Here is a 26,426-nt window from a genome sequence, read left to right as displayed (position 1 = left end):
TGCTTGCCTGGCGGCAGTCTGCACCTTGACCCCCTGAGATACCCCAGATCCTCAATCCATCTCCAGCACTGATCTTGTCCTCAAGCATGCCAGGCCTTCCTGGTTTCACTTTAGCTTCTAGAACACAGGCCTTTGCGGGGAACACAGGGGGACAAGTCTCTGTGGCTGTGGGGATCCATGGAAATCTTTCCAGTCCCCCAGTTTGTGCATGCGAAATGACTCCTAACCATGTTCACTCAGCCATGTTTGTCCAGGCCAGCCTCCCAGCCCCAAAGTTAAGGGCCAAGAGAGGCAATAGGGGCCAGTGGTCCAAGCTGGGAGACTTCTCCATGCCAGTGGAGACTCTTACTAAGGGCAAAGTGGGATCCATGGATGAATGGAAGTGTGAGGCCTCAGCTGAGATGGGATTGGGAGACTAGGAGGGCTGGGCCCCAAGAAAGGGGAGTCCAGGGAAATCCCCGTAGCGTGGAGATGAGACTCAGGGCAAAGGGTTGCAAAATCTCTCAGGTCTTAGGCCAAGGGAGCAGTTTCAGCCTGCTGTTGCAGGGAGCAGGGCCAGAATGAAGTGGCCTCACCTTTTTAAGGACAAAGTAAGCTGGGAGACACTGTGCTGACCTGACAATGGCATGTGGCCAAAAAAGGAGAGCAAACAAGACCCCAAAGGCCTGTGTTCTAGAAGCTAAAGTGAAACCAGGGAAGGCCTGGCATGCTTGAGGCCTAGCCAAATGTATTTAGCAACGTGAGATGAGGCCCCTATCACTCCCTGGCATGGGGAAATTTATGGACTGAGATCCTCTCACACTGCCCTTTAGAGATTTGAAGCACGTGTCCATGATTGTGCTGAGCTGGAGGGGCTGGAGAGGGGAGAGGGATGGCTGCAGTGAAAAGCTAGTGTCCCCCAGGCCCCTCGAGGAGAAAGCCCCTCTCTGTGCCATGGAGAGAAGCAGGGGAAAGTTCCCCACAGTTTGGCCGAAAGTCATCCTGCCGATTGCTCTTTTTGACACAACCTCACTTTCTTTCCAGTCCTATATTCCTGGCTGTGTGTGAGCTATTTCCACTTGGATGTTCTGCCAACAGCTTAAACTAAACATGCTTAAAGCAGAGTTTCTCTTCCCCCACAAAGCCTCACACCTTCCCAAGGCCTCCAGCCTCACTGCTGACACCCGAACAGCCCAGGGCCAGGCCTGTTTGCTGCTTCTCTTTCTCCTCTACACCAGCACCTCTCTCCCTCCCTGCCTTTGAACCCTGGGCTTCTCCCTGGGTAAAGTTTTCAGAGTCATCTTTGCTGCTGCCCTCTCCCACCTGCACCTCATCCCTGGAGATTGCTGCCCCAGCCCCTAACTGGACTCCTCCCTCAAGAGTTCTCCCTAGATCTGGGCCACGCATCCATTCTGGCCATACGTGTTGACTATTTACTGCAATGAGTGTGGTGAACCATCCATTCTAGAAGAAAGAAAAGCATAGACACCAATAACAGGGGGGCACCGATAACAAGGTAGCCTAGCGGGGGATGTTTGGCCTCAGGAGTGAGCCAGACCGGCTGTGAATCCCAGCTCTGCCACTTAACCCTTTGTGTCATCTTAGGCTTGTTTCCCCTCTCTGTGCCTCGATGCCCTTCTTCCTAAAATGGGGATGATAGCATTGACTGGCTAGGGTTCTTATGAAGTTGAATGCCAGAAGGGGGTACAGAGAAGGGACATACACTGGAATGACATCCCTGAAGGCTGGAGTGGACAGAGCTGTGAAGATGGCCCCTAAGGATTCAAGAGGCCGGGTGACCTGAGCTGTTTGTATATTTGCGGTTTTCCCATTATGCATAAATAACAGGAAATCAAGTAGGGAATCAATTCAACTAGACCCAATTCTTGGCCCTTTCCAAACTTCCCCCACCCCATGTGTAAACAGGAAACCAGGGCTAGAATCTACGAGGCTGATTGGGGTGCCCAAGGATGCCCTGTGATCGCTCTGCTCTCTTCTCAATTTTCTATTTCTCCAGGCCCATTCCCCTAGTAACTGATCTTGTTCCCCTTCTTCTTCAATTCATCTTCTCTTCTCTTCTTTTCTTCTTCTTTCCTTTTTTTTTAAACACAGAAGCAAAAGTGAGTGCCTGTCCAAGCCTGTTGGCCTGGGTCAGGGAATGCGGCCACTCCCTCCACGCAGAGCGGCCAGGCCCAGGCGCTCACTCAGGCTGGCAGGGGCAGGCGCAGAGCCGCCCAGGCGCTCACTCAGGCTGGCAGGGGCAGGCGCAGAGCCGGGAAGGATCCAGCACCTTGCTCCGAGGGGCTGGAAAGTACTACAGACGTTAGCTCATCACTCCCTGGCAGAGGCTGACCCATCTGCTATTCTCACTAGCATCTTCCAGATGGGGAAATGGAGGCACAGGCATATTCACAGTGGTTGCAGACTCACAGGATCCTAAGGGGGCTTCTGGGCAGAGTCTCCACATGGAGCAAGAGGAAAAGGGCCACCAGGACTTCCCCTAAAACCGTGGTCCTGGCTGAAGTATCTAAAGGGGACACTGGGAAATAACGGGGGCCGGGGGGGCAGTTAGGACCCACCATCTCCCGGGAACCCACACGTGACAGGGGCCCCAAAGAGTTGCAGCTTCACTCGGTAGCCCATCAGGAAAGACTAGCCACTCTTACTGAGAAGAATTTGCAGCACACAATACCTCTGGAGTAAGAGGCAACTGAGATGAAGTTTGGCCGCCAGACACCAGAGGGTTAACTAGGATGCAGTTGGGTTGATTATTATGTTTTCCTCCTAGTGCTTTTCTGCTACCTGCAAATTCTGTGCAGTGAACAATTACATTTATAGTCAGACAAAGTGTTAATGATTTTTAATTATTTTAAAGAGCAGCAGCAACTGGGATATGTAGAAGAGCCCTGGGCTCTTGGAATTGGAACTGGAGTATGGAGACCCAGTCTCGCCTCCCAGTTGTGTTACAGGTCCAGTGACTTCACCTCTTTGAATCTCAATTTTCTATAAAATGGAGATAACTGACCCCACAGGGGTAGCATAAGATTAAAAGAGATAATGTATGTGAAAAATAGTTGTAAAAAATTTATTATGGAAATTAAAAAACATATACATGAGTAAAGAACACATTATAGGCCAGCGCGGTGGCTCACACTTGTAATCGCAGCACTTTGGGCAGCCGAGGCAGACTGATCACTTGAGCTCAGGAGTTCAAGAACTGGGCAACATCATGAAACCCCATCTCTACAAAAAAAAAATACAAAAAATGCAAAAACACAAACAATTAGCTGGGCATGGTGGCACGCGCATGTAGTCCCAGCTACTCTGGAGGCTAAGGTGGGAGAATTGTTTGAGCCCAGGAGGTGGAGGTGGCAGTGAGCCAAGATCGTGCCTCTACACTCCAGCCTGGGTGCCAGAGTGAAACCCTGTCTCAAAACAAACAAACAAATAAACAAAAACACATTATAATGAAGCCATCTTCAACAATTATCATCTTATTTAATCTATATCCCCTGTCCACTTTCCCCCCACCCTCAACTGGAATGTTTTAAAGCAAATCCCAGACATGCTCTTTTTTCCATAAAAACTTCATTACCCAAGTACTTTACACTTTTTTAAAAAAGTAATACATGATGACTGTAGAAAATTTGGCATATGAAGAAATCATGTATGAAGGAGAAAACAAAAATCACTAATAAACTCACCACCCAGAGACTACTACATTTTGGAGTAGTTTATTATTTTTTTCTATATACATATTCGTTTTTAACAAAAGTGGGATCATATTGTATATGTTATTTTTAGGTACATTTTATTTTAATTGTAAAAATAATAAAAGCAGATTACAGAAAATAGAGAGGAAATTACCCATAATTCCTTACCACCTAATATAAAACTCTTAATATTTTAGTATTCTTCCTTCTCATTTTTTTCAATTTACATTCATACTCTTAACCCAAGTGGGATCCCTCTGATTATGTACTTTTTAAATTATGAATCTGTTTTAATTGTAAGAAAGTAATATAATCATATTGCAGAAAAATAAAGAAAAGCAAAATAAAAATATTATCCATAATCCCACTACTCAATTATAATCACTGTTAACAATTTTTGGTGTTAACAGTGATTATAATTGAGTAGTGAGATTATGGATATTTTTTCTATGCACATATATTTTAACAAAAGTGGGAACATAATATTTATGGAGTTTATTAACTATAAATTCATATTTACTTATAAGAATAATATTGCATAATATGGGGAAAAGAGAAGAAAATCACTCATAATCCTACCACTCTACTGGCACTGTTATCATTTTGGTATTTTCCAGACTGTCGCTTTCTGTACATATTCATACGTGATTGGAAACATAGTGAGTATTTAATTTTGTTCCCTTTGTGCCCTTTGCAGCTTGGCATCATATTTATGCAACTTTGTACCCAGCATTTTTTATTTCATATTTTGTTATGAATATTTTCCTATGAATAAGAGTTTTCAAAATCAGGATTGTGTGTGTGTGTGTGTGTGTGTATGTGTCAAGGTACCAAGGGACACACCCTTACCATAGACATTTAGGTTCCTTTTCATTTTTCACTATTATCAACAATTCTGCTGTAAATATTCTTGAATAAAAACTTGTGCTTTTAAAGTTTTTCTACACACGTATTGAGTATATGTTTCTGGAGACCACTCTGTAAGTTTATAGGCTGACCTGTAAAAAGTGATCACCTTTTTTTGGTCCCAAATTTACTCCTGTCATATGGCTCAGGCAGTCCTTGGTTCTGGAGGGTGGGATTTTAAGAAGAAATCTGCATTTTTCTCTCTCTCTCTCCTCCCTGAGTTTATAGACCTCCTTCATCCCCTCTCAGTCTGGTTTTAAAATTAATCATTCAGCAAGTATTACTGAATCTGAAGTGTGTGAGCTGAGGCAGGGACGGGAGGCAAAAGGAAAATAATCAGAAGGTCCAGTACGATAACAGCATTTATTGGCCATTTACTACACTGCGGGCACCAATCAGGCTAAGCAACCCCCACAGAGTAGGTACCATTGTTATCCCCATTTAACAGATGGGAAAATTGAAGACCAAAGCATGAAGCCATTGGCCTAAGAATTCACCGCTAACAAATGGCAAAGTAGGAATTTAAACCCAGGCCTACTGACCCCTGAACCTGCACTCTAGACAGCCTCCTTACCCTCCTAGGCAGCGGGGATTAGGGCTGAGGGTAAAAACTTTGCAGCTAGCCTGACCCAGATTCAAACACTCAGCCACGTGGCTATGTTAACTTGGGCAATTCCCCGAGGCTCTGTTTCACCTTTGGTAAACCCTACCTCAAAGGGCTGTCCTGGGAATTAAATAAGATGATGGATGGGGAACATGCCAGGCCCAGCGCTGGCGCACAGAGGTTCTCGGTAGGTGACCATCCCTGTCCTCTCCTTGCTTCGCAAGCTCGCGGTCTAGTTGCCAAGTTGGAGATAAGAGTTCAGCGGAGAGCTCTGAGCTCTGCTGGAGCCAACGGGGAAGTCAGTGATCAGAGCATTTTTGCCGAGAAATGCAAATGTCTCCTTTGCTCCCTCTCAGCCTCTGCAACTAACCTCCTCTCCCATCTCCCCAAAAAGGAAAGGGGTGGCTTTTGTGCTTCAAAGCTGAGTGCTTGAAGCCCCTCTCGTTCCTGCTCCCCAGGAGGTAAGCAGTGGAGATGACAGGAAGTCACCAGGGGGGAGACCCTTTGTGGCACGTGGGCACAGAGAAATGTGGTGGAGGGCGCTCCTTTTTCTGCCCTTCAATGGTCCGGATGGGGGAGGGGGCTGGCTGTTGAGCAACTGCTCCGGAGACACTCCAGAAGCCGAGATGAACATATGCCTCTTTCTAACAATTGGCCTGGGAGCCATCCAATAGATGGAGGGCGGATCCACACCTCCCGGATCCGGAGCCTGCAGCGGAGAAGCTGCCGCTGTTGCCAGACCCGCTCCCGAGCCAAGCCGGGGCTGACGGGGAGGGTGGGTCAGGGGTTCAAATTAGTAACATGCAATTCGAAAGCCTAGAGTCGCTCATTCTCCACCACTTAGTTTTCGCAGAAACATTTTTTTTCATCCCAGGCAAACACCAAGAGAACTTGAGGGTGTATTTCACACGCGGTTTGCAGTAAGGCTTTAGGGTGCCGACAGATCCCGCCTTTTATCAGAGGGAGACTAGGCAGGGCCCACAATCTGGCAAGCAAAGTGAGAAAGTGCAGCGAAGATGTGTGGGGTGTGGATGCTACCGGGGTTTGTGTTGGGACAGGGTAGGTGAAAAGACTGGAGCTGTGCAAGGCAGCCTTGAGGGCTGGAGAATGGGTTTACCTGGCGACCAAGGCACTCGCCCAAGCTTCCTCCAGATGCCGAGGAAGGGCCTTGATCCGTCTCTCCATTTGCTTCCCATCTTTGTGTCAGTAAGCCGGTCAGTCCGTCAACAAACAGAACTTTGTTAGAAGAGCAAATGCAGGGCACTTGGGGCTACTAAAAAAAGAAAAAGAAAAGAAAAAGAGAACTTCAGGTCTTCAAATCCAATTAAGAAGACAGAACACATACATAGTGAAAATGACTTCGTGACATTCCCTCCCCCCTTTTTTAACATCAGGACCTTTTCTTAAAGAGTATGTTTTATAAACAGTGTAAACTGAGTAGCTGTTGCTGAAAGGCAGCAAAAAAAGAGCTGCGGGGCCGGGGGGGGGGCGGGGGGGGGCGGTGACAGAGGGGTAATCCCGATGGCCTCCCTGTAAGTGGTAAGGTGGGAATTTCTTGGCCACAAAGAATCCGAATTGAGGTGAAGGAGAAGACCCAGACCTCTTTCCAGTAAGGATTTGTAAGACAACATCTCTACCTAAGAAAGACGAACTCCAAATGCAAAACGTTATTCTTGCTAGACCGGAATGATTATGTAGTTACAATAAAACAACCTGACATCGTGGGAAGGCAGGAGGAATCTCCGCGAACCCTGGGGCAATCTCTTCGTACCCCGTTGCCTACTGTTGGCTTTTCGGCGAGCCTAGTGAGCTGCACCTGGTCCCACGGTCCGGGAGAGTAGCATTTCTCCGGGTCGCATCCTGCCAGCCTCCTGCCCTGGATGACCACAGAACAGAAACCCTCGAACCCAACCCCAGCTCAGAACTTCTAGGAGAGCCACCGCTGCCATATAGGCCCCCCATGCGACTCTGCCCAGAATCTGGCGACTTTAAGAGGAAAAGGAGCCCCCAGCCTCAGCTCTTCAACGAATGAGATAGTACAGCCCCCCAAAAGGCAGACAGGCTCCAAGACAGCCCTGCAGAAAACTAATGACCATTCCCCCGTCTCGTGTGCGCCCCTCTCTTCCAGGTCACTCCTTGAGCCCACAGCTCTCTCCCAAAACCCCTGAAGCCCGTTTTGGCCCCCGACTAGATTTAGGTCAGAAAACAGACACTAACGGCTCTCCTTTGCCTCAGTGAAATTACTAAGTGGAATTTATTGGGCAAGTCCACGCAGGGCGGTGGGGAGGGGCGGTGGGGAGGGGCGGTGGGGAGAGCCGGTGTCCCGGGCCCTGGCCCCCGACAGCTTTAGAAGCCGGGCACTGGCCAGGGCTCCGGGCGAGGGCTGCCCATAGCCCGGACTCGCCAGCCCCACCCCGGGAGCCTTGGCCGGTCCACAGGGCTGCCGGACTCGCGTGGCCGCGTGGACTCCGTTCCCCAGCCGGCCCTTTGCTTTCACACGATCCGCGGTGACTGCACCAGCTCGAGCGCCTTTAAAGGGCCACAGACGCCAGCCGCTGCTATAAAAATGTGCCCGGCGGCACAGCTGCAGAAGGGGCACCGCTGAGCTGCCGAGAGGAAGCTCGCTCTACCCGGCTGCCCTCTTGTAGTCCGCCGGCGAGGGGCGGTTCTCGGTGAGGAGGAAGAGAGCAGCGGACGGCACAGCACCCGCGCGGGCCCTCCGTGAGTATCCAGTTCAGATTTTGCCACCAACTCGCCCACGAGCCAGGACATGTGCTAATAATGCCCTAAGCCGGTTATAAAGACGTGGAAATTGAGGGAAGAAAAAAAAGGGAAAAAAAGGGTCTGTCCTTCCTGGGATTCCTAGCCGAGGCCAGTCTGCTGCCGTGTGCGTGTGCGTCAGGGCTCTCCGGGCGGCAATGGGGGCTTGAGAGCCGGGTCCCCAGCGCCGGGAAGGGAGCGCGGTGGCCGCCACCGCCACCGCCCCGGAGTCCGGCGCCGAAGCTGCGGGCGGGCGGGCGGGCACCAGCTCGGTCAGGGGCTGTTTGGCGCGGCACTGTGCGGTGCAGCGGCGCGGTGCGGGCTTTTCCCAGGCGCCCCGGGGTCGGGTGGCCAACGGCGCGGCCGTGGGCGCTGAGCGCGACCGGTTCACGGTAGCGGTGGCGGCGGCGTGCGTGCCAGGGGCTGGGGGCTCCGCCGCCTCTCTTGCGGCTCACCGAGCTCCGCGCTTCCCTCTCTCCAGGGCAGGCGGCTTCTCAGAGGTAAGCCGGGCCGCCGGGCTGGGCGGCGGGGCCGAGGACTCCCGTGGAGCGGGTATGGGGAGTGGGCGGCCGCCAGGCGGGCCGGAGGGTTCTGGGGAGACTTGCTTTCTGTTGGAAAGCTGCTCTGCTGGGGGCGAGGGGCCGCCCGCCCGCCCGCCAGCGCTGGGGTTCGCTCGCCAGCGCGCCCCCCTGCCGGCCAGCGGGGCCGGGTGCCCGCTTCTCCCGGGGAGACGGCAGCACCTTTTCTCCCTGCGCCCGCGCTTTCTCCAGCTTGGCTTCCACCGACTTTGCTAATCTCCCGGACCGCATCTGGACGCTCTGGCTCCGGAGCTGCACAAAGCTCAGATTTACTTCGGGGAATTGAGGCAAGAGGGGCTTTTCGGGCCGAGTTCAGCGGAATTGCAGGATGGAAGTTAGCGAATTTGGGCAACTTGCCTCTACTGCCCAGTCGACCTCAGCCCTCCCCTCCCCCGACACACGCCCACACACACACACCCACGCGCACACCCCTCTCCCTATAAACGCGGGCTGGCGAGCCGCGCGCCGAGTCCCTGCTTCGCAGAGCACCGGACTTGGAGTCAGAGAGACCTGGCTGCGAATCCCGGCTCCGCCACTTTCTAGCGCTGTGACCTTGGGCAAGTTACCGCACCTCTCCGAGCTTCTCTCACTCTTCTCCTAGCGGGGTTTTAGCACTGACCGCAGGCGGCTTGGCTAGGGGGTAGGCTCAGCCTGCTGCCGCGTCGGATGCTCAGCGGGCGCTCAGTAAGTGTTGATCAGGCGCGGGAGTGGCAGCAGCCGGCGCCGGAGTGCGGACTCGCCGCGGAGGCCGACAACCCGTGCCCCTTCCTGCCTGTCCATCCTGTCTCTAAGATCAGTTCCTGATACAGCACTTGCGGGAACGGACGCTCAGGGCCCCGGTGGCCTGGGTGCACGCGCCCGCCGTGCAAGGGATGCTCCCGGCCGCCCCCGGTTCCGCGGCTCCATCTGGGATGCGGCGAGGAGGGCAGCCGAGCTGTCCGCAAACAACGGGCCTTTAGTTTTCAGGTGGCGAAACTGACTGGTCTGGTTAGAGCGCGTCCAAGCCAAGCCGCAGTGCTGTTTGGATTTTTAAATTTCTCCTTCTGAGTGAGAAAATAGCAATCGAGATGGAACCATCCGGTTGGTGCCATTTTAACTTTTGGTCCCCCAACAGGTTAAAGATGAGGCCCCTACCTGCCTCTCCCTTCTCTTTTCCCTCTCCCCTTCCCACCCCTGTCTAGGCGGGAGGGGGCTGCTCGCCCAAGGGCAGGCCTGAAGCGAAGAGCGGGCAGCGGGACTGGGAACTGGTGGCCGGGGGGCCGCCAGGCATCAGCCGGCGAGGAGGCACTTGTTGCTCTAGGTTTCCCAGCCGCCTGTCGCAGCCGTTTCGCAGTGGTCAGCTCGCGGCTTGGAGAGCGGGCTGGGACGTTTCCGCATTGCCAAGTTTTGCCCACGAACGGGCTAGAGGGTGGTGGAGGAGGGCAGAAAGCCGGGGAAGCAGAGCCAGGGATGCCGATGGAAATGCGATTGCTTCTTCAGACGCATTCAACAACACTTACTGAGCGCCTATGGAGCGCAGACCCAGGCTGGGGTCAGAGTGGGTGGTGGGTCAGTAATGGAAGGCAGAAGATCTGAATGGACACAGGGTCTCTTCTGGGGGAGCTCCCAGATTGAAGAGGGAGGCGCGGTAAAATGGTCTTCCCCCACGAACTGATATCAGAGTAGAGATAGTTTTTTTGCTCGTTCTCTCTTTTGATTTTTCTAATGTTTCTCTTTTGGTTTTGCTGTTGTTGCTGCTGCTCCTGTTGTTTTTTCTTCGTTTTGTACATTCGGGTACCAAGCGGCAAAAAGGAGAGGGAAGGCTGGATAGGAACAGGAAAAGATGGACAGGGCCCCCAGACATTTTTCTTAGGACAGGAAAATTGTCTGATACTGATCGTGCTAGGGCTCTTGAAGACGACATGTGTTAGACTTCTTGTCTGGTGATCACTTGCTTTTGAAATATTTTTCTACGGTTGCCTCAGAGAAGGAGCAGGGCTTCAATCAAGCAATGATGCGGGACCCAACAGCTGATATTTTTTCCTCATGTTTTTAAAAAAATGTTTACCCCTTTCTCTATTTTTCCCTCCCTTACCCCCATCCACCCAAGTAAGCAATGCAAAGATGATACAGAGAGGTAGTAAGTGGCCACTTTCTAGAAGTGTCTGAGCAGATTCTTAATGACCGCTGCGGAGTGGAGAGTGTCATGGAGAATTCTAGCCTCCTTGGAAAGATTAGAGACTCTTTTTAAGGTCCTCAAGATTCTTTGGACCAAGAGGTATTTATAAATATGAAATTCTACATCTCTAATTGATCATGAAAGCTAGAATATATGGGGCTTTTTTTTTTAAGAGATAGGGTCCTGCTATGTTGCCCAGCCTGGTATCAAACTCCAGGGCTCAGGTGATCCTCCCACCTCAGCTTCCTGAGTAGCTGAGACTACAGGAGGGTGCTACTGTGCCTAGCTATGAGACATTTTTTTCTTCTTTGTAAACAGGCCTCCAGGAAAATAAGTTGAGATTTTCAGAGGTTTGTTTATTTTCTGGTTTGGAGGTATTCTTTTGCCTTCATTCCCTTATCCTTTGGCACTTGAGCCAGGGAATCACTTCTTTGGAAGCCTTTTGAATCCAGCTAGGTATGATGACTTAGCCAGTGGTCAGGTGAGGCATGTGGCCATAGGGGTGCTAGATTCTGCTCCCAGAACCGCTGCAACCTGACTAAAAAGGCATTGAATCTCTGTGCCTCACTTGTCACTATAGATGGGAATGGCTGGACTCAGGTTTCTGGGGTAGGCATCCTAGGAAAGCCCAATGCTGGGGCTGTCTTGGAGGGGGCTTGAGACATGGAGGAAAGTGACACATTCCTAGCTTCTCTGGCTCCAGCTGCCTCAGAGCCCCCAGACCACCCTAATCAGCCTGGCTTCTCACAGGCATGCCCAAGGTCATGCTTTGGAGCTCCATGACATTTGCACTAGAGACTTGTTATTTCCCTGTGCTGCAGCCTCTAGCTTTCTAGGTCTTCCTTGCCCTGACTTCTTCTCACATTCTCCCAGTCCCAGTGGAGGCCCCAACTCTCCAGCCTGGATGCTAGTAGCCCATTGAGACAATATGTTGCTTACTCAGGGACATTCCTGTCCTCTGAACCAGGAACAGTGCCACCCTCACCCCCACACATACACCTTGAGACTGTGAAGTCACTTGCATGAGGAAGCAGTGTGTCCCATCTTGGTGATATGGGTAGGTGGCTGCCTGGGCAGTACCTGGCCGAATCAAGCACCTTTCCTGCCTCAGGCAAAAGTTCCAGCTTGATCTCTCCTCCCTGTGCTCGGGTGATCTCTGGTCTTGATTCTAACTCAGTCACCATCCTTGCCTCATAGCTGCGTGGCATTGCCCTGCTTCGGGCTTTGCTAGTGCTTTGTTGGTCAGTGAAGCCTTTTGCCCTTACCACTGCTTCTTCCTCACTTGCAGCACAACAGCTCCAGCTGGCAGCATCACTTCCCGCCAATTTATCCAACTTCTGCCAAGGCTCTGAAATGCCAACAACGTCAAGGCCTGCACTTGATGTCAAGGGTGGCACCTCACCTGCGAAGGAGGTAATTTTTGCCATTTTACAGATGAGGCAGGGAAAGACAAATTTTCGGGGGTCATGGGCCAGGCCCTCCTACGTGCATTACCCAGTGTCCTTGAGCAGAGAGGAGACAACAGGACTATCTCTGGGGAGAATGAGAACAGCTTCTGCCTAAATTGTGGTCAGATTGAACCCACTAGGGGTGTTGAAAGATGGCGGGGAAGGGAGCAGAGAAATCGAGCGGGAGCAAAACCACTCTGTTGAAGAGACTAAAGTGAGGCTGAGAAGAGGGACAGGAGGTGCCCTTTTTAGGATGGTGAGGTGGAGGCTATGGGGAAGGAGCTGAAAGCAGTGAACCCATTTAGGATGGCAGGTGCTCCAGCACTATAACTGGGCTCTGGCCTCAGTGCTCAGAGCCATGGCAGCAAAAGGATGCTTGAGGTGGAAGCCTAATTTTCAAGGGGGTCGACTTGCTACCTCTCCACCTCTAGTCCCAAATGAAGTGCAGGTAGGAACCTTCTAAATCTGCTGAATGGTGAAGGACAAGCCAGGAGCAGGGTTACTATGGTGTGCTTTTCTCTGTCTTCTAGGATGCCAACCAAGAGATGAGCTCCGTGGCCTACTCCAACCTTGCGGTGAAAGATCGCAAAGCAGTGGCCATTCTGCACTACCCTGGGGTAGCCTCAAATGGAACCAAGGCCAGTGGGGCTCCCACTAGTTCCTTGGGATCTCCAATAGGCTCTCCTACCACCACCCCTCCCACTAAACCCCCATCCTTCAACCTGCACCCCGCCCCTCACTTGCTGGCTAGTATGCAACTGCAGAAACTTAATAGCCAGTATCAGGGGATGGCTGCTGCCACTCCAGGCCAACCCGGGGAGGCAGGGCCCCTGCAAAACTGGGACTTTGGGGCCCAGGCGGGAGGGGCAGAATCACTCTCTCCTTCTGCTGGTGCCCAGAGCCCTGCTATCATCGATTCGGACCCAGTGGATGAGGAAGTGCTGATGTCGCTGGTGGTGGAACTGGGGTTGGACCGAGCCAATGAGCTTCCGGAGCTGTGGCTGGGGCAGAATGAGTTTGACTTCACTGCGGACTTTCCATCTAGCTGCTAATGCCAAGTGTCCCTAAAGATGGAGGAATAAAGCCACCAATTCTGTTGTAAATAAAAATAAAGTTACTTACAAAGAGACGGGCCAACTAGAGGTGTTCTTCATTGAGATCTAATGATGTGTAGTATGGTCTGATGTCCCTTTAGCAATTCTGAGGCCCATGGCGGGGTTGTGAGTGGCTAGCTGGGAAGGAGCTGGATGGGATGGAAGGAGAAGGGAGGGTGAAGGGGGCTGTTCACTGAATTCCTGCTGCCAGCACCACTGTGGCTATCTCCTCAGGAGTACCTGGTCTCATTGCCCTAAGACTCCAGGAACACCATGGCATACAGGGGCTGGTTGGGGGCTTTCTGGGAAGAGAGACTGATCAGACCTTTGTGCAGCCTCCTTGCTACATGCACATCCAAGTCTAAAGGCACATCCCTGGCCAGGTGGCACACACTTCACCAACTGTAAAAGCCACCCCCACCCACTCTCTAGCCCCAATCCAACTGACCCATTAAGGCCTTTCCTTTGCCCTCTTGCCCATGTGCAATAGATAGATAGGGCTGAAGAAGGATCCTGTGACCTGGGAGCTCAGATTTCTCTGGAAAATTGCAAAAGCAACAGACTCCCATCATTAAACTGGGGTTTGAGGTGCCTTCTCCAGGTTCCTCACATAGCTGCTCAGTCCTCCCAGCCTGGGACACTCTGAGCTGGTCTTGGGTGTCCCTAACTCCTACCTTCCTGGCCCACCCTGTTTGAGCTGGCCTCTCCATCTTAGAGATACAGATCAGAACTAGGCTTGACAAGTTCAACATTTGGCGATCTATCCCTTGCCTTTCGATTAACTGCTGAGGAAGCAGTGGCTTCAGAAGCACGCCAAGTGGCAAGGCAGTGGCACTGCACTGGATCCTGGCCTTGTGATACACTGATAAAGCCTTGTCCTCATGTTGATACAACCCAATGTCCTGGACACTCTGTCCATGTTTCGGACTCCTAGACAGCCTTCTTCCTTGAATGCTGAAAACGACTCTAATCAGCCTCTCAGGACTAGCATCAGGCCTGCCCCCTAGCAAGCACTTTCAAAAGAGTGTGCTAGCAGGGGCGTTGATTGGATTCAGCACTCCCTGAGCACCTCCTCTGGGCCAGGCACTTTGCTAGACACTGGGAGCATGAATTAGATGAAGTTTACCTTTGAGGGAGTTCCTCATCTCAGAAGGAAAAAGACAGGCACAAACAAATTATAATAAAACAGCATTTCCTAGAACAGAGGGGGAAGGTGCTATTCAATCCCAGAAAAGGAAACAGCTCCATCTGCCTGGGAAGTCTGGGGAAGGCTCCTTGTATTGAACTGCTTTATTTGTTTTCATATTTCACAAGTAATAAATCCATTATCCAATCTCCTTGTAAAAAGTAGAAGCTTTGCAGATAAGGCTAAAGTACCCTTTGACCAAATCTCCCCCTCAATCCTGATTGCCTCTGGTTCTCCACGGAGGTAGCAACTGTTTATCTGTTTGTGGTGCATCCTTGCTGGCCTTGCTCTCTGTCCTTACATAAAGGTATATCCACCCGAAGAAAGTTTTGGCTTTCGAAATAAGACTTGAATCAGCCAAGGGAAGAATGAGTGAGGGGAACAGCTGTTAAACAGGCACAGGTGCATGAGAGGGGTGACAGTGGCTGAAAACCAGGAGTTCAGCATGCAGGCTATGTCACAGGGCTGGGAGAGGGGACGGGAAGAGATGAGGTTGGAGAAGTTCACAAAAGGCAGAGTCCATAGGGCCTTCTGGAAACATACCTTCACCTTAGTGCCACCAGTCCTGTGGCTCTGGAAGAATCTCTGGAGGTTTGTAGGAAAGCAAATAATTAACCAACTTTTAACATCTCGTTTTTAAGATGATTTCAATAAAGGTAGATGGTTAGATTCATCTAAGGCTGGGAACAGGGAGACATGGGGTTTTGAGGGGGCTGATGAGGCAAGGGTAGGAAAATGGAAAAGGAAGAAACGAAGGCTGGAAGAAGGTGGGGAGAGCAGAGCAGGCTTGAGGGCCTTGGGTCTCTGAGGAGAACACAGGAACTGGATTGGGGGAGCTAGGAAGGGAGAGGAAGGAGGGACCTGACTTCCCAGGTCATAGGATCCTTCTTCGGCCCTATCTATCTATTGCACATGGGCAAGATTGGGGGAGCTAGGAAGGGAGGTGAAGGAGGGTCTCAGAATCTGCACAGCTCCTAGCAACACAAGGGCAGTGTGGACACAGGCATGGCAGCTAAAGCAGAATGACAGGATGTGGATGGAGCCGAACTCTGAAAGGCTGGAGGATCCCAGGGTCCCTCCCCTGCTGGGGCCTTCAAAAAACGCAGTTCTGGCCAAACTAAACAGGTCAGCAGGCTGCGTTTAGCGCCTGATCCCCAGCTTGCCACCCCTAATCTCTATGAGTATAAGCTCTGGGACCCCCAGGATGGCAGTAGCCCTTGGGGTGGAGAGAAGCTTGAGCCAGGGGCCAGTGCCTTCAGGAGGGGGATGGGCTGCTTTGGAACCATGGGAGTGACAGGAGTGTGGCTGGGAGGCAGGTGATGGTGGGGAATGGCCTGAGCATCTCTAGTATATTAACAAGAGTCTACAGAGAAACAGAACAAATAGGATAGAGATATACAGATATACATATGTTGGCTCACAAGATTATAGAGGCTGAGAAGTCCCACAGTCTTCTGTCTGCAAGCTGGAGAACCAGGCAAGCCAGTGGTGTAATTCGTCAGAGTCTGAAGGCCTGAAAAGGTGGAGGATAGTAATGGTGTAAGCCTTGGTCTGAGTCTGAAGGCTTGAGAAGCAGGAGCACAGAGGTCCAACGACAGGAGAAAATGATGTCCCAGCTTAGACAGAAACAAATTCACCCTTATTCTGTCTTTTTGTTCTACTTGGGCCCTCAACAGATCAGATGATGCCTACCCACATTGCTGAGGGTGATCTTCTGTCCTCAGTCTACCCATTCACATGCTCATCTCTTCTGGAAACACCCTCTCAGACACACACAGAAATGTTTGATCAGCAATCAATGTCCTTAGCCCAGTCAAATTGACATATAAAATTACCCATCAAACCTAGAGAAGGTGCTTCTGAATGGGGAGGGAGAGCAGGAACTTTGGCATGGCAACCCTGCCTCCTGGTGCCAGTGGCCAGAAATGTGGCCAATGGAGCAGCCTCCTCTCCAGAGAGCTTGGAGGGAGAAGGCATGGGACATCCTGAAGGGAGAGTCAAGGCCCTGCACAGGGGCAGATAAGGAGGGCATGGGTCAGTAACTGTTTATTGCTAGAGAAGGAGAGGGAGTAAGGGAACCCACAAGGCACAGTGGAGGAGAGGCAGGCAAGTCTCAGTCCTTGCCATAGAGGTCATATTCACACCAGACACAGTCATTCATTAGGTTACTAGAAGATTCCTGAAGCCAACTCCAAGTCCTGGCCTGGAATAGGCCCTGGGGGCTAGGAGGCAAAGTACCCAGATGTACACAAGTAAAGAACACTATCTACCCACAAGGAGCTTGCTGCTCAGAACAAATGTGTAGCCAAGAGCACCTCCTAGAGCCCAGGAGCAGTGCTGCTCCCTAGGGACAAACTAGAGAGAACCCCGTTCCTGCATTCCAGGAACTCATAGCTCAGTGGTGGAGATAGCCATAGCCTTGAAAGATGAACTGTATTTCCATCAAGCAGCAATGCTGGTGGGGGCTTGAGTGGATGGCATGGCCTCCAGGATGAGGGGGCAATTGGAGCACAAATACAAAGATAAAATCAGGGTATGATGTAAACCAGAACAAAATGTTAGAAAACCCAAGCCTCTCTCAAGGAAGTCCCACAGCTTGACTTCCTCAAAGAGCAGAGGACCGAGAGGAGGTAGGGTAAAATCAGATCCTGCAGTTGTTAATACTTTATTCCACAGGTAAGGGACAATCTCTCATTCCACAAATAAGGACTGAGCACCTACTTTGTGCCAGGAACAATGCTAAGCACTGGGAATATGTGGTAAGCACATTGTCCTTGCTCTCATGAAACTTCAAGCTTAGCAAGGAGATAGCCAGTAGTCAAGTGATCATGCAGATAATTAAAATTACAAATCATGAGAAGGGATTGGAAGAAAAGGTACAGGGCACAATGAAAGGGTATAATGGGGGTTTAATCTCAATTGCAGTGTCAGAGAGGGCCTCTGAAGGTTTTAAATGAAGAAGAGTTGTGGTCAGAGCTTGCATGAGGAAAATTAATCAGGCAATGGTGTGCATGACAAATTGGAATCATGGTGATTCTAGAAAGCTGTGACAGTGGTCCAGGAAGAATAAAGAAGATGGGAAATTAGTTTATGATAAAATGGTAACATTTCAATGGAGAGTTGTTGTTTAATGGGTATAGAGTTTCAGTTCTGCAAGATGAAAGAGTTCTAGAAATCTGTTGCACAGCAATGTGAATATACTTAACACTACTAAATTATACACATAAAAATGGTTAAGATGGTAAATTTTATGTTGTGGTTTTAACCACAATTAAAAATAAAAAAAAAAAAACAAGAATTAGCATTCCAAAGCAGTGAGGAAATAATGGATTACTCAATAAACGCTTTGGGACAACTGGATACACTAACCCAAACTTACACCAAAATGAATTCCAGATAAGCCAAAGATTTAAAAATAAAAATTGAAATCATGAAAGTAGTAGAAGACAAAAATGGAGATTTTTAAAAATAAAATTTTGAAATAGGGAGGCCATTCTAAGAATGACACAAAACCCAGAAGCTATGGAAGAGGCTGATATATTTAACTGCATTAAAAAAAATAGGCCAGGCATGGTGGCTTACAACTGTAATCCCAACACTTTGGGAGGCCAAGGTGAAAGGACTGCTTGAGCCTGGGAGTTCAAGGCCAACCTAAGCAACATAGGGAGATCCTGTGTCTACAAAAAATTTAAAATTTGCTGGGCATGGTGGCGCACACCTGTGGTACCAACTACTTGGGAGGCTGAGGCAAGAGGATCACTTGGACCTAGGAAGTTGAGGCTGCAGTGAGTCATGACCATGCCACTGCACTCCAGCCTGGGCAACAGAGTGAGACTTTGTCTCAAAAAAACAAATAAACAAACAAACAAAAAAACCTGCAAAGCAAAAATCATACCATAAACAGAGTCAAAGTCAAAGTCAAAAGATAAACTGAGATAAAAAGAGAAAATATCTGCAATTCCTAGTGAATACGAAAACAACTCTTACAAATCAATACATCAAAGACCCCCAGCCCAATGTGAAAATAGGCAAATGATATTAACAGTTCACCGAAAATGAAATAGAGAAAAAGAAATTAAAATGGTTTAAAAACTTATCAAAAGATGCTCAACCTCACTCATACTACAAGAAATGTAATTTAAAACTACACTAGGGGCTTCTGATTCTGGAACAAAATGACTGCTCCTCTCCTTCAAATGCAACTCTATACCCTAGAAATTATTCAATAAGCAATGATAAAAGGACACTGAAAGCAGGAAAGAAGACAGACTGGCCAGGAACTTCAGGACATGGTGAGCTTCCTCAGTTTTCTTTTTATCTCCTGTATACTCCTAGACTGGGTGCCAAAGAGGCATGCAACCTAAAACCAACAGTCATACACACACACACATGCACGCACGCACACACACATGCAAGCATGCACGCATGCACACACAAAGGACTGGGAAAGATGAAGCCAGACACACACCTAGTGGGGAGATCTAAGCCCTGCTCCACAACTAAAGCCCCCAGAAAGTGGTCCAATCTACTTGTAGCAGCAAGCAAAGTCCTGGGTGGTCTCAATGCTCCCTCCAGAACTGGGGTACCAGCAGGCAACCCAATTTGCCTGCATAGGTAGCAGGAACAAAGCCCTGTGTCTCCTTTCCCTCCACCCAATGGCATAAGGAGACTCACACACAGTGGCTTCAGCAACTCTCTCCCCTGGAAGATCACCCACCAAAAATATGCAGCTCAAAGAAGGAAGGACCTTCTGCCCCTGTAGACAGAACCAGCAAGGATTGAGCAGAAATCCCAGGAATAGCAGAAAAATCAAGCCGACCAAAATAACATTGCATGGGCTCAGAAAACTAAACTGTCATTGGCCAATGACTAAACTGTCACTGGCCCACTAAAGTAGACCAGAACCTACATGCTAAGTAGGGTAACTACCTGCTAATACCAAAATGTTCAGGATACTAATCGAAAATCACTCATCATAACAAGAGCCAGGAAAACCACAGTTTGAATGAGAAAAGACAGTCAACTGATACCAACATCAAGATGAATCAAATGCTGGAATTATCTGACAAGGGCCTTTAAGCTTCTCAACAATCAATTACAAATTCATTTGAAATAAATGAAAAATTGAAAATCTCAGCAAAGAAATAGATACTTTAAAATAGAACTCAGCCTGGACAACATGGTGAAGCCCTGTCTCTACAAAAAAATACAAAATGCAACTCTACAACATTTATATACAAAATTAATTAAATTTATATACAAAATTAATACAAAATGCAGCTACATAAATTAATACAAAATGCAGCTACAAAAATGAATACAAAATGCAACTACAAAGAAATACAAAATGCAACTCTATAAAATTTATATACAAAATTAATACAAAAATTAGCCAAACATGGTGGTGCATGCCTGTGGTCCCAGCTACTCAGGAGGCTGAGGTGGGAGGAGTCCAGGAGATGGAGGTTGCAATGAACCGATATCACCCCACTGCACTCCAGCCTGGGCGACAGAGTGAGACCCTCTCTCTCAAAAAAAAAAAAAAAAAAAAAAAAAACTAAAAGGAATAATGGAATGAAAAAAATAACTGAAATTTTAAAACTCACTGGATGGACTCAATAATAGAGTGGAGATGACAGAGGACAGATTCTGTAAACTTGAAGACAGATCAATAGAATTTACTCAGTCTGAACTCATTTGAACACCACTTGGCTATGATAAATTATGTGTGTGTGTGTGTGTGTACATATATATATACACACACATATATATGTATGGTAATACCTATAGCATCCACTAGGAAAACTATACGAAGTAATATATTCAGAATCAGTATAAATAAATCCAAATGAAATTCTAAAATATATTACAGGAAGGCAAGCAAAAATAAGCAGAATGAAAAAAAGAACAAACAAAAAACAAATAATAAAATGGCAGACTGAATCCCTGACATAATAAAAATTACCTTCAATGTTAATGGACTAAATATACCAATTAAAAGAAAGAGATAAGCAGAGTGCTTTTTTTTTTTTTTTTTTTTGAGATGGAATCACACTCTGTCGCCCAGGCTGGAGTGCAGTGGCATGATCTCGGCTCACTGCAACCTCTGCCTCCCGGGTTCAAGCAATTCTCCTGTCTCAGCCTCCCTAGTAGCTGGGACTACAGGTACATGCCATCATGCCCGGCTAATTTTTGTTTTTTGTTTTTTGTTTTGAGACGGAGTCTCGCTCTGTCACCCAGGCTGGAGTGCAGTGGCGCGATCTCGGCTCACTGCAAGTTCCGCCTCCCGGGTTCATGCCATTCTCCTGCCTCAGCCTCCGGAGTATCTGGGACTACAGGCGCCCGCCACCACGACCGGCTAATTTTTTGTATTTTTAGTAGAGACGGGGTTTCCCCATATTGGTCAGGCTTGTCTTGAACCCCTGACCTCAGGTGATCCACCCACCTCAGCCTCCCAAAGTGCTGGGATTATAGGCATGAGCCACCGCACCTGGTGCAGAGTGAATTTAAAAGAGCACAACCCTGGCCGGGCATGGTGGCTCACACCTGTAATCTCAGCACTTTGGGAGGTCGACGGGGGTGGATCACATGAGGCCAGGAGTTTGAGACCAGCCTGCCCAACGTGGCAAAACCCCATCTCTACTAAAAATACAAAAATTATCTGGGCATGGTTGCACACACCTGTAATCCCAGCTACTCGGGTGGCTGAGGCAGGAGAATCACTTGAACCCAGGAGGCTGAGGTTGCAGTGAGCCAAGACCGCACCACTGCACTCCAGCCTGGGTGGCAAAGTGAGAGTGTCTCCCAAAAAAAAAAAAAAAGCCCGACCCAGCTGGGTGTGGTCGTGCGCATCTGTAATTCCAGCTGAGGAAGGAGGAGTTCAAGCCTAGCCTAGGCAACATAGTGAGACACCATCTCTGAAAAAAAAAAAAGAAAAAAGTCTAAAAAGCACAACTCAACTATACGCTGTCTACAGAAAACTCACTTCAAACATGCCAACATAGGTAGGTTGAAAGCACAAGGATGGAAAAATGATATATCATACAAACATTTATTTTAAAAAGCAGAAATGATTATATTAATATCAGATAAAATAGACTTCAGAGCAAAGAAAGTTACTAAGGACAAAAGAGACTTGTTTAAAGGATCACTCCACCAAAAAGACGTAGCAATCCTAAGTGTGTTTGCATCAAACAACAGAGCTTCAAAATACATGAAGCAAAAACCAAGAGAGCTGAACAACAAAATAGATAGATCCCCAGAGTTGGAGGGCTCAACTCCCTCTCTCAGCAATTGGTAAAATGACTAGACAAATTCAGCAAGGATATAGAAGAACTCAACAAAACCATCAACCAAGAGGATCTAATTGACATTTATAGAATACTTTATCCAGCAACAGAAAATACACGTTCTTTCCAAGTATTCATGGAGCACTGACCAAGATGGATCATATGTGGGTTCAGAAACAAACCTTAATACATTTAAAAGAAGTGAAATCATACAGAATGTATTCTCTGGCTATAATGGAATCAAACTAGAAATCGATAACATAGATAACAAAAAAGTCTTTTAAAACTTGAAAACTGAACAGCATATTTCTAAATAATCCATGGGTCAAAAAGGAAGTCTCAAAGGAAATTTCTAAAAAATATATTGAACTGAAAGACAATGAAAATATGACATATCAAAACTTGTGGAATGCAGGTAAAGCAGAGAAGTTTATAGCACCAAATGCTTACATTTTGAAAACAGAAAAGGGACCAGGAGCAATGGCTCACCCCTGTAATCCCAGCACTTTGGGACTCAAAGACAGGAGGATCACTTGAGCCCAGGAGTTTGAGACAAGCCTAGGCAACATAAAGAGACCCCATCTCTACAAAAAACAAAAAGAAAACAAAAAACCAGAAAAGTCCAGTCAATAATCTAAATTCTTATGTCAAAAAACAAGAAAAAAAGTGCAAAATAAACCAAAACCAACTAGAAAAGGGGGAAACAATAAAGATAAGAACAGAAATAAATGAAATTGAAAGCAGGAAAACAGTAAAGAAAATCAATGAAGCAAAAAGCTGGTTCTTCAGAAAAAAAGTCAATAAAACTGACGAACTTCTAGCAAGACTGACAGAAATAAAAAGAGAAAACACAAATTACCAACATCAGAAATGAAAGAGAGGCTATCACTACAGATCCTACAGCTATTAAAGGAATCATAAGGAAATACCACAAACACTCCTGTGCTAATAAATTCAACAACTTAAAAGAAATGAATCAATTCTTCAAAACCCAAAACTCTACCGAGATGAAATAGATAATCTGAATAATTCTACAACCATTAAATAAATTGGATTTGTATAATTAAAGAACTTTCAGAAAAGAAATCTCTAGGCCAAAATTTTTTCACTGGGGAATTTTATGAAATATTCTAAGAAGGATTAGGACCAATTTTACACAAAAGAAGAGGGAATGCTTCCCAAGTATTACCCTGATATCAAAACCAGACAAAAACAACATACAAAACAATATAACTACAGACCACTCTCTCTCCTGAATTTAGATGCAAAAATTCTAAACAAAATTTGATCAAATCCAATCCAACAATATATAAAAAGAATAATGTACCATGACCAAGTGGGGTTTATTCTAGATACGCAGGGTTGGTTCAACATTCAAAACGAGGCCAGGCATGGTAGCTCATGCCTGTAATCCCAGCATTTTAGGAGGCTAAGGCCAGAAGATCACTTGAGGCCAGGAGTTCAAGACCAGCCTGGGCAACATGGTGAGACCTCGTCTCTATAACAAATCAGAAAAATTAGCCAGGCATGATGATCTGGTGCCTGTAGTCCCAGCTACTTGGGAGGCTGAGACGGGAGGATCACTTGAGCCCAAGATTTTGAGGCTGCAGTAAGCTGTGGTTGCATCATTGCACTCCAGCCTGGGCACCAGAGGTCTCAAAAAACAAAAAACACCCGTGTCTCAAAAAACAAAAAAAATTCAAAACTTAATGGAAATAATTTACTATATCAACAGGCTAAAGAAGAAAAACCGCATGATTATATCAATTAATGCAGAAAAAGCATTTGACAAAATTCAACACCAGATCATGATTAAAACTCTCAATAGGCAGGGTGTGGTGGCTCACACCTGTAATCCCAGCACTTTGGAAGGCTGAGGCGGGCGGATAACTTGAGGTCAGGAGTTTGAGACCAGTCTGGCCAACATGGTGAAACCCCATCTCTACTAAAAATACAAAAATTAGCTGGGAGTGGTGGCATGCACACCTATAATCCCAGCTACTCGGGAGGCAGAGGCAGGAGAATCACTTGAACCCAGGAGGTGGAGGTTGCAGTGAGCTGAGATCGAGCCACGCACTGCACTCCAGATGGAGCAAGACTCCACCTCAAAAAAAAAAAAAAAAAAAAAGGTCTCAATACAGGCCAGTCACAGTGGCTCTTGCCTATAATCCCAGCACTTTGGGAGGCCAAGGTGGGCGGATCACTTGAGGTTCAGAGTCTGAGACCAGCCTGGCCAACATAGTGAAACCCCGTCTCTACTAAAAATATAAAAATTAGCCAGGCATGGTGGCGGGTGCCTGTAATCCCTGCTACTCAGGTGGCTGAGGCAGGAGAATCACTTGAACCTGGGAGGCGGAAGTTGCAATGAACTGAAATTTCGCCACTGCACTCTAGCCTGGGCGACAACATGAGATTCTGTCTCAAAAAAAAAAAAAAAAAAAAAAACACCTGTCAATACACCAGCAATAGAGGGGAATTTCTTCAGTCTCATAAAAACCATCTCCAAAAACTAACAAACAAACAAACAAAAAAACCCCACAGGCAGCATCATACTCAATGAAGAAAAACAAAATGTTTTTCCTCCAAGATTGGGAACAAGATAAGAACATACACTCTCATCATTCTTATTCAGCCTAGTACTAGAAGTCCCAGCTGCTGCGGTAAGGTAAAAAAAGGAAATAAAAGTTATACAGATCAGAAAGAAAACTTTCTCTATTTGCAGATAGACATGATGCTCTATGTAGAAAATCCCAAGGAATCTACAAAAACACTGTTAGAACTAATAAGTGAGTTCAGCAAGGTCAAAAGATACAAGATCAACACACAAAAAGCATCACATTTCTATATTCCTGTACTATCAATGAACACATAAAAAACAAAATAAAAATATGATACCACTCACCATCACTAAAAATGTATGTATACTTATATATAAAACCTGGTCAGGGTCTGTTTGCTGAAAATTATAAAATGCCGAAGAAAAAAAATCAAAGAACACCTGAAATGATCCATAGGTTTAATGCAATTTCTATCAAACTCTCAGCAAGGTTCTTTGTAGACATACACAAGCTTATTCTAAAATTTCTATGGAAAGGCAGAGGAACTAGAGTGGCTAAGACAATTTTGTTAGAGAAGAATAAAGTGGGAGGAATCACTCTAGTCGATGCTCAGGCTTACTATGTAGCTACAATAAATGTGATACTGGTGGAAGGAGAGACATAGTTCAATGGAACAGAATAGAGAACCCAGAAATAGACTCGCATAAGTATAACTAAATGATTTTTTACAAAGATGCAAAAGCAATTTAAAGGAGGAGGGGGCCAGAAATGCCTGTAATCCTAGCACTTTGGGAGGTCAAGGTGGGAGGATTGCTTGAGGCCAGGAGCTCAAGACCAGCCTGCGCAACATAGCAAGACTCTGTCTCTACAAATTTTTTTTAAATAAAAATAATTAGCCAGGCATGGTGGTGCACACCTGTAGTTCTAGCTGAGATGGGAGGACTGATTGAGTCCAGGAGTTTGAGACTGCAGTGAGCCATAATTGTGCCACTGCACTCCAGCCTGGGGAACAGAGCAAGACCCTGTCTCAAAAAAAAAAATCCATTTAGAAAATGGGCAAAACACATGCACAGACATTTCACTGAAGAGGATATATAGATAGCAAATAAGTATATGAAAAGGTGTTCAACACCACGTAGCTATTAGGGAAATGTAAACTAAAACCACAATAATATATCACTACACACTTATCAGAATGGCTAAAATAAAAAGTACTGACAACACCAGATGCTGGCAAGGATGCAGAGAAATTGGATGACCTGTACATTACCAGTAGGAATGTGAAATGGTACAGCCACTGTGGCATAGAATTTGGCAGTTATTTATAAAACTAAACATGCACTTACCATACAATCCAGAAATTACACTCTTGGACACTGACCTCAGTAAAAACTTATGTCTACACAAAAACCTGTACACAAATGTTCCTAGCATCTTTATTCCTAAGAGTCCCAAACTGGAGGCCACCCAGATATGCTTCCATGGGTCACACAAATGATGGTACATCCATACCATGGAATACTATTCAGCGATAAAAAAGAATTAACATAAAGGAAATTATCCTGAGTAAAAACCAGCCAAAATCTAAAGGAGACATATTTTATGACTTTGTTTATATAACACTCATGAAATAGCGTAATTATAGGAGTGGAAAACAGATCACAGGTGTATTAGTTCGGTTCCTTTTTTTTTTTTTTGAGACAGAGTCTCACTGTGTCGCCCAGGCTGGTGTGCAGTGGCATGATGTCGGGTCACTGCAAGCTCTGCCTCCTGGGTTCACGCCATTCTCCTGCCTCTGCCTCCTGAGTAGCTGGGACTACAGGCACCCGCCACCACGCCCGGCTAATTCTTTGTATTTTTAGTAGAGACAGGGTTTCACCGTGTTAGCCAGGATGGTCTCGATCTCCTGACCTCGTGATCTGCCCGTCTCGGCCTCCCAAAGTGCTGGGATTACAGGCGTGAGCCACCGCGCCCGGCCTATTAGATCGTTTTCACGCTGCTAATAAAGGCATACCCAAGACTGGGAAGAAAAAGAAGTTTAATTGGACTTACAGTTACACATGGCTTGGGAGTCCTCAGATTCATGGCAGAAGGCAAAAGGCACTTCTTAGATGGCAGCAGCAAGAGAAAATGAAGAAGAAGCAAAAGCAGAA

At 47.3% G+C, this 26,426-nt stretch overlaps 1 protein-coding gene across 5 annotated transcripts; it reads left to right on the top strand.

Annotated features, from left to right (window-relative positions):
* The first annotated feature begins 7,779 nt into the window (after positions 1-7,779).
* Positions 7,780-13,275, top strand: CITED1 (Cbp/p300 interacting transactivator with Glu/Asp rich carboxy-terminal domain 1). 5 transcript variants are annotated; one of them, XM_004064381.4, is made up of 4 exons: positions 9,016-9,097; positions 9,500-9,620; positions 11,987-12,111; positions 12,677-13,275. In XM_004064381.4, the coding sequence occupies exons 2-4, from the start codon at positions 9,608-9,610 to the stop codon at positions 13,196-13,198; spliced, it is 660 nt and encodes a 219-aa protein (XP_004064429.2). In that variant the 5' UTR covers positions 9,016-9,097; positions 9,500-9,607; the 3' UTR covers positions 13,199-13,275. The 5 variants fall into 5 exon arrangements, with proteins under 5 accessions (XP_004064427.2, XP_004064428.2, XP_004064426.2 ...); XM_019019140.2 differs by having other exon boundaries at positions 9,019-9,097; positions 9,507-9,620; XM_004064379.3 differs by lacking the exons at positions 9,016-9,097; positions 9,500-9,620 and adding an exon at positions 7,780-7,923.
* Positions 13,276-26,426: the final 13,151 nt, after the last annotated feature.

This window comes from Gorilla gorilla, chromosome X (assembly GCF_029281585.2).
Source record: "Gorilla gorilla gorilla isolate KB3781 chromosome X, NHGRI_mGorGor1-v2.1_pri, whole genome shotgun sequence".
Taxonomy (NCBI): domain Eukaryota; kingdom Metazoa; phylum Chordata; class Mammalia; order Primates; family Hominidae; genus Gorilla; species Gorilla gorilla.
This window is presented reverse-complemented; position numbering and strand designations above follow the sequence as displayed.